This window comes from Pyxicephalus adspersus, chromosome 12 (assembly GCF_032062135.1).
Source record: "Pyxicephalus adspersus chromosome 12, UCB_Pads_2.0, whole genome shotgun sequence".
NCBI classification, from domain to species: domain Eukaryota; kingdom Metazoa; phylum Chordata; class Amphibia; order Anura; family Pyxicephalidae; genus Pyxicephalus; species Pyxicephalus adspersus.
The window spans coordinates 25253855-25261949 of record NC_092869.1 but is presented as its reverse complement, the minus strand read 5'-3'; the positions used below and the strand labels follow the sequence as shown (position 1 = coordinate 25261949).

The following is an 8095-nucleotide window of genomic DNA, read 5'->3' as shown; positions in this document are numbered from 1 at the left end:
TGCAGTTCACCTGTTGATTTGTCCTTCATAGGCAAAACACAACATTTTTATAGCATGTGGGTAATTTTTAATGATGCCACAATAGAATTCAACAAAAAAAAAATGGATTTGTGCATATCAGTCAGTATGTAACTTTGCTACACTGCCTCACTAACTTTAACTTTCAAATTATCAAAACTTTAACAAAATACCTTTCAATAGGTGCTATCCTCTGAAGAAGCAGTAATTCTGTGAAACATGTTGGGAGCCTAACAGATACAGTATAATATTGTCTATGGTGTGACGCTATTTTATGCACCACTTTTTGTGTTAAATTTCACTCAAAGTAGGGAAAATTCACGTTCTTACTTTACTCTAACAGAAGGTCACCATTGATTATGGAGAAATGGTTCTTATATTATATTTTCATTTATCTGCAATTTATATAAACAATGTACCTAATGCTCTGTTCCAAGTCTTATATTCAAAACTGAGGTATCACATTTTCCCCATATGCCACCCCCAATTCCCCCTGATTCTACTCCCACCCTCTCTCATTGGTTCCCCCTGATATTGTTAGGTCCTTTTTTGAACTGCTGTACTATATATATATATATATATATATATATATATATATATTCATTTATATTCTATGATTGTTACTTGTATGTAATTAAAATGAAAACCTCAAAAAAATGATACATTTTAGGTGTTGATTAAAATAAAAAAAATCCATTCTAATATCCCTACTTCTGGGAAGACAAAGCAAACCTCCTTTTAATTGTACTTTAAATAAGTACCATTCTGGGTCAGAGAGAACAAGTATCACTCCCCAAAATGCCCTGATCTTTGCATAAACAGCCAATCACATTGCCCAAGAGCAGTCACATGTACGACCCTACACAAGTTACACAGTAAAGGCTCTGGTAGCACAATAGGGTAGTAGGAAAGGTAAGTGTTATCATGGGGTAGAATAAATTATATTTAAATGAAGTAAATTGACAATTGCATGTTAAGGTGCTAAAAGTATTTGTATACCAAATAATAAAATCAAATTAATAGAGGCTTAGCATGTTTGTGTAATTTCAAACATAATTTCCAATATGATATTATTTTAAACTCTAAAGTTTTTACTAGAAGAATATCCAGTGATCCAGACTCAAATGTCTTTGTTTGGGTTCAGAAATACCATTATATGGGGTGATAACACTGGATTCCTTTCTCTCAGTTGATGCTCTGTGATGTCACCTTGTCATATGCTCTTCCAACGGAGACTACAAGCACACAGTTCAAAGACATAGCCCACTATTGTTGAGTACATGCATGTAGACAGTATTAATACATTTATTATACATTGAATATCAAATACATTGAATATCAAAATCGGATTTTTCAGTAGAAAAACATTGCTTATGGTACAAGGTGCTCTCTTAGTTCGGGTTCGCATGTACTTAGTTACAAACTTTCAATAATTGTTGCTGAAAACAATTGTACAATGAATGAGCACTGTACAGATATTACTATTCTGTTTTTTTTAGAGAGGGGAGGATGAGTGAGAGGCCATTATTCTTTATGATCATCTTGTGATCTGGCACAGAGTTGCTAAACTTTGTAAGGGAACTGCTGTACAAATTCTAATTTTTGCCCAAGGTTATTTTGACAGTTCCAGCATGTGTACAAATGGGTTAAAACCTTTGTCTAGCTATTTTTTCACGCTCATGAAGTCTCTCCAAAATGAACAAAGTTTCCATTACAGAGGGTTATCCCCAGATCAGGTGTCCCCAAAGGTATACTCCAAAGTATATTTCTCTATTTTTTACCTATTGCCCCGATGACAGCCGCTCAACTCACCAGGCCCAAAAAGAGGTAAATCTACCCAGGGGATATCTAAAAAGATATCTTTAAAAGAGCCACAGACCATGTCCCAGTACCGATTGCAGGCTCAGGGAAGTCGGCAGGTTGGGTGTCTGGACACAACCCGCCCACTCTCCCATCGCAGGCTCAGACCTGCAATGGGAGAGTGGGTGGGTTCTGACATCATGAAGTCACTATGGGGGACGTTTCTTCCCCTTTAAGTCTCACCCCTCCTCCCTGCACATGCACAGTCCGGAGCCAGCAAAAAGGTTGTGGACCACTGCTCTAAACTCTTCCTTGATGTATCTGAAAATAAAAGCAAGTCCTTTACATATACTTTAAAGGCCTGCCTCTAATTACAAAAAAATGTATTAAGTCTATATTTGTAAGAAACAAAAAGTTAGCTACAGAGATCAATAACAAGTTAAAAATCCAGCCTACGGATCAAAAATGTGTAAAAAATCTTTTGTTCCCAAGGATAGCACTGGGGAACAATTTTGAACAAGTTTTTTTTTTAATTTTTAGGCTTATTTACACTAAAATAGGTATACTGATTCTGGAAGTGCAGTTAGTGTTCTTCTATCACATCAGGTTTTTTCTCTACCGCTTATAATAATGCGATTACTGTAGTGTGGATTTGTATGGGCTATTCATTTACACACAAGACAGTGTGGTCAGAGGTTGTGCCCTGCTCTACATAGTGAATAAGCAAAATTTATTTTTCTACATACACACGTATTTCCTTTCTTTCAGATAATGTCTGGCTCTGCTGTTTCTCGTCGTAAGTGCCTAAACAACCCCGATTCATTTTGTTATATCCGTGGTAGTTTCACCATTCCCAGGCAAAGGGCGAACATCAGCACATTTGTAGAGCAAGCCTTTTTGGCATATTTCAAAGTTAAACTTGGTGATGAAAATAAGTCTTGGGCCCCTCATATGGTCTGCAAACAGTGTGTCAAGGGCTTATGGATCATTTTTTTTTTGTATAGTGAAAACTTCTGGATATAACAAGAAAAATAAATGTAACAAAGTATCCTAGTCCACCATTGGCTATACGCCCAGTGGCTCATTCAAATAAAATCCCATTGGCGGTTTTCATTACACCACCCTCTCTTGAAGAACATGATTATGGTGACCACAATGATAAGGTGTTTGAAATTGAAGAGGACCCTGTTTGTAAGGGATTTGATTAGCATGAGTTGAGTGATTTGGCATGTGATTTGGGACTATCAAGTAAGGCTTCAGAACTCCTAGCATCAAGACTGCGTGAAAAAACTTACTTAAAGGAACAGAGATATCGTACTTTTGAACCAGAGAAATAGCATTTCTGCAGTACTTTAGAACTGACATTGGCTTTGCGTATTGCCATATTATACCTGGTTTATTGGGGGAATTGGGAATTTCAATCTATAACTCAACTGAATGGCGACAATTCATTGATAGCTCAAAGCAGTTACATGTTGTTACATATATTTGAGTCAGTCCCAATTGGCCATTCAGTTTTTCTTTGTAAAGAATATGCAGACATAAAGAGAGTCATTGAGTTGTTGCAATATCACCAACACATTTGGGTCATCTGTGTTGACCTTAAAATGGTATGCTTCCTTCTTGGTCAGCAACGCCGATACACCAAGTATCCCTGTTATCTGTGCATTGTGGGACAGCAGAGCTTGTGAGAGGCATTGGGTGGAAAGGAATTGGCCTCCAGGATCTGCCCTAAAACCAGGTGATCCAAACATTCTACATGAGCCACTTGTTGATAGAAAGAATATTATATTTCCGCCTCTGCACATGAAACTGAGTCAGTGATGAGCAAGGTGAATGATTCCACCAAGCTTCAAAGGTCATGGAAGGACAGTATCAGGGTACATGGGATGTACATATGATGGCTGACTATTGTTGGAGCTTCCGGCGGGATTATCCCAACACTGAACACTCCAGGAAAAGCTATAAGCGTAAATTTTTACCTTAACAGCTTACTCGATTAATTTTTAAATTTTTTACTGTAAAAAAGATGTCAGAGTAACAATAAATCCTTGTATGAGCAAAAGAAATTTAAAAAAACAGTACAATCAAGTTATTATTTCATAGTTTTTTCATTGTATGTAAAATTTCTTTGTTTTTTGACAAAAATAAAGGGTACCCTGTATTGTAAAAACTGGACATGATAGCAAGAAACTGGGGTCATTTCTGGATTCACCACCCAAAAATTAGTAAAAAAACAAGTGTAAAATTTACCTCAACCAAAAATGAGTGCCCCAGTGATAGGCTTCCATAATTATTTTCATGGACACTTTACTCTGTACAGATATATGTTTTGTAACATATGGGAGCTGTACCATTAAACACTAGAAGTGTGGAAAGATTGATAGGAGCAGGTGTCATGCACATCTTGTTGCCCTGAATTACAAAACTAAAAATACCATCTCTCCTAGAATCCTCTCTTTTATGGACAGCTGGTGGCATTACACAATCATTTTTTGCTACTTTAATTGGTGATTCTAAGTGCACTCATTTGCCCCTAGCTAATATGGTATTGTGGCTAACACAAAATAGCTCGGATATAGCAGATAATGTTTCACTTCTCTTGTTACCTTAGTATACACAGATAATCAGAATTACCCCAAAATACTTTTAAGAATAAGAGAGCAATGAAAAAGAATAGAATTTGCTGTAGCAGCTTAACATTTATAGCAAAGGGAACAAAATAGCAGAAAGTTTAATGACTCTACAAATTGTGCAGCCTATACTAATGCATTTTTCTCCAGAACCACCATGGTAAATGTCCAGCTGTGATAAGGAGAAATAATACATATACCCCTTAATAATCCCTACCTTTGCTAATTTATTATTATTAAAATTATTAGTAGTAGTATTAATATTATTCCAAAGGATGTGTTCTGCTCCATCATTTATCTGTAATGTACCGATGAATAAAACACACCTGGATTTCTCTTTCTAGTGAACAAGAAGTGAGTTTTGGAGTGTCCATGATTACTTTCAAAGATACTTTTTCCTTTGCAATGGTAATTTCTCACTTATCTAAGTAAATGAGGCAAAACTAACTTATTCCCTTTGCAAAGAATACCCAATCAAATAAATTATCTTTGCACATGACTGGATAAGTTAGCACAACTTCTCTTCATTGTCTAAGGTAGCTGGATTTTCTCTCTGCAGAAGCCTTGTTCTCAATTCTTGTCTGCAGTTATAGCAGTGAGGGCAGCAAGCAAGCCACATGTGACCCAAGTAATGTTTGCATTTGCTTGAGGTTGTGATAATAGCTCTCAAAACAGAGGGATAGAAAATGCAGAGGTTATGAGGTTATATTCACACATTTGCTTTGTATGAAATAGAAAGGAAAGCAAAGGCAAGAGAGGCAATCCACCCCGCCCATTATGGTCCATGCACGTAGGGACAATTTAAAACCATCATATCGAATAAAATATTGAGGGCCACAACTGCTAATCCTATTATGTCTGCTACCTCTGCATTTTTCGAATAATCCCATGGATTTGCTGAACTGTTCTTCAGTTTGTGAGGACCACTCAGCAACGTTTCTAGGTCAATGACTGTAAGCCTTTAGCAGTTTTGCACAGGTGCTTTGTAGAAAGTAGGGGCTTATGCCCAGATATGGAACCTGTCAACTCTCTCAGCTTCTGAATTGGTTCATGTGTTAACAGTATTTACTAGATGGTTTTCTTTGGCCTTAGTTCTATTTTAGTAACTGCACTGGAACAAGCATAACGATAATGACTTCTGACAGTGAGTTACAACATGCTTGTTCCAAGCTTGCAACCCAAATGTCTTAAAAACAGATGCCCAAGCAACAGGCCAAAAATGGCAGCCCTTGTACTTCTCTCATGACAGGTGTACCTAAAAATACATTTGGCAGAAATATTTCAATGTTATTACAGTATGGATATTTACGTCTATATTTTTGACCTTGCAATAATGTTTGTTCTCACTATGAATATTTTACACAAATTCTGAAAATATTTCCTTACACTTACATCGATTGAGCATCCAATGAGTGAGCCCCTTTCAAAGGCTTTTTTCATAATTTTGAATAAATCTTTTGGTGCCTCCTTAATTTCATAAAATTCTGTAACTCCACCTGTGAAGTCCTCCATTGCTTCTGTAGTGTTTCCACCTTTAAGTGCTTCGTAGGATCCATGTAATCTAAAACAGAGACATTGTACTAAAGATATAAAGAACTAAAAATATATAATGACACTGGTAAAGTAAAACAGAAGAGAGAAAGTTTCTTAGTTTACATGGGGATGGATATAGAGGTGCTGAAAATGTACCCAGACAAACATAATTCACACCAATAACTAATCAGATAGCTTTGTACTTGTTAGTTTTGCTGTGTAGTTTCCTAGGCTAACCCACAGTGCTTTGGGAATCTATATACAGGTAGTCCCCGGGTTACACACGAGATAAGGACTGTAGGTTTGTTCTTAAGTAGAATTTGTATGTAAGTTGGAACGTATTATATGTGAGTTGTATGTATTTTGATAATAATCATAATATATAATTATTTTATTGATTATATGAACTCTTATTTGTCTGTAATTATGCCACCTCACACGCAGCAAGCTAACACCACCATCAACAGGGTTTCCATCAATTGGGTCCACAGTAGCTCTTCTGTAGAACTGAACCAGATGGGGCAGCCTCCCTTCATTCACAATAATGCATTGTCTTGGATGTTGATAACCCTGTTGTTGGTTTCCTGGTTGTACGTCCTTAGGTTGACTTTTGGTAGAAAATATCCACTGCATACACTCCAAAAGACCTGCCGTTTGGGGGATGCTCTGACCTAGTTCTTACAATCACAGTTTGATAGAATCATTTAGATCCCTACTGATATTTGTTGCCTCATATATTCACTCCTTGACAGACACAGTTGGAAAGAGATAATCATTGTTATTTTCCTCACCTGTATGCGGTTTTAATGTGGCTGATATTTTCACACTTTTTTTTATTCTTTGACGGATAGGATTCAGGGTACTCACTTTGCATAAGCTTTTTCCAACAGCGCACTCCAAAACTCATTGCGTTGGGAAGACTTTGTAAAAACTAACTGATTGTTGAAGGTTGGCAAGCAGTCATCAATGATCACATCTACCCAGTCTCCATAGCGCCAAAACTACAAGAAAACAAACAAAACATTAAAATATACACAGCACTTTAAAGCCTTTAAATATTCCAAAATCAGTCATTTATGGTATGTTGATCTAAAAAAATTAATTAAATACAGGTATTACAGAACATTATAAGAAATGACAGGGAAGAATACTAAGTATTGTCCTAGTAATGAAGAACTGAAAAACCTACATCAGGAACACATGCCAAAGACACTGGTCTACTAGTTTTGTTTTGATCACTCTCTACATCTCCCTTGAGGAGATATACTCTTACTTTCATTCTAGTGACAGAAGCTATTACCCCCTGATTTCTATGGATAGCCATGCAAACCAGGGTTCTTCCAGAGGTTGCTAGCAGAGGTGTAGTGGTGCAGGCAAGGGTGGGAACGCTGTGCTCTCACTTATTTTGGAAATGGGCACATGTACTCACTCTTATTTTGCAAACATTTATTTGGTGGTCCGTGGCTCTGGCCTGTCGGCCCCCCTTCGCGGGGTCAAGAGAAGAACCCTGCTGGGAGGGGGCGCATTGACCAGAGCTACGGACTATGTTCCCTATGTGGAATTGAAGGGTGGGTTGTCTTTCTGAACACAACCCGCCCACTCTCCCATCTAAGGCTCAGACCTGCGATGGGAGAGTGGGCGAGTTCTTTTATGACATCACTCTGGGGGAAGTTTCCTATCCTTTGAGGGACACATAGGCTGGGGTATAGTGGGACGGGCATGTGCCGTGCCCCCTCTTCCTTTTGCATGACTACACCCCTGGTTGCTAGTGGTTCCTTTGAACTTTGACTTCAATTAGATGATGCCTGCATACTTCTAGAGTCAATACCACTTGGTGGAGCCAACTGCATGTTGTTTTTAGTTGTCTATAAATGTGGTGTTCTAGCCATTACCGTAGGAGATCAATCTTTTCACTCCCCAAATAAAGTCTTTTCTTCCCCAAATAAATTGGTTTCAGCAGGGGTTCCCTGGGATCTAAAGAATATTTAAAGGGTCATTAAGGTTGAGAAATTCTGGGCAAGAGTATCACCTTAATATATATCACAGTTGGGGAATTCCCACTAGTTCAGAGGCAGGAATAATGATGACAAAAGTTGTGTTCATCCTACATG

At 37.6% G+C, this 8095-nt stretch overlaps 1 protein-coding gene across 1 annotated transcript in view; it reads right to left on the bottom strand.

The window, feature by feature from the left end:
* CAPN3 (calpain 3) overlaps positions 1–8095 on the bottom strand; it is a 59441-nt gene that overhangs the window by 39602 nt on the left and 11744 nt on the right. Inside the window, exons 4-5 of the mRNA XM_072427638.1 lie at positions 6852–6985; positions 5844–6012 (exon numbers count right to left, since the gene is read on the bottom strand). Of these exons, the coding sequence (XP_072283739.1) occupies positions 5844–6012; positions 6852–6985 (303 nt within the window). The remainder of the gene's footprint in view (positions 1–5843; positions 6013–6851; positions 6986–8095) is intronic.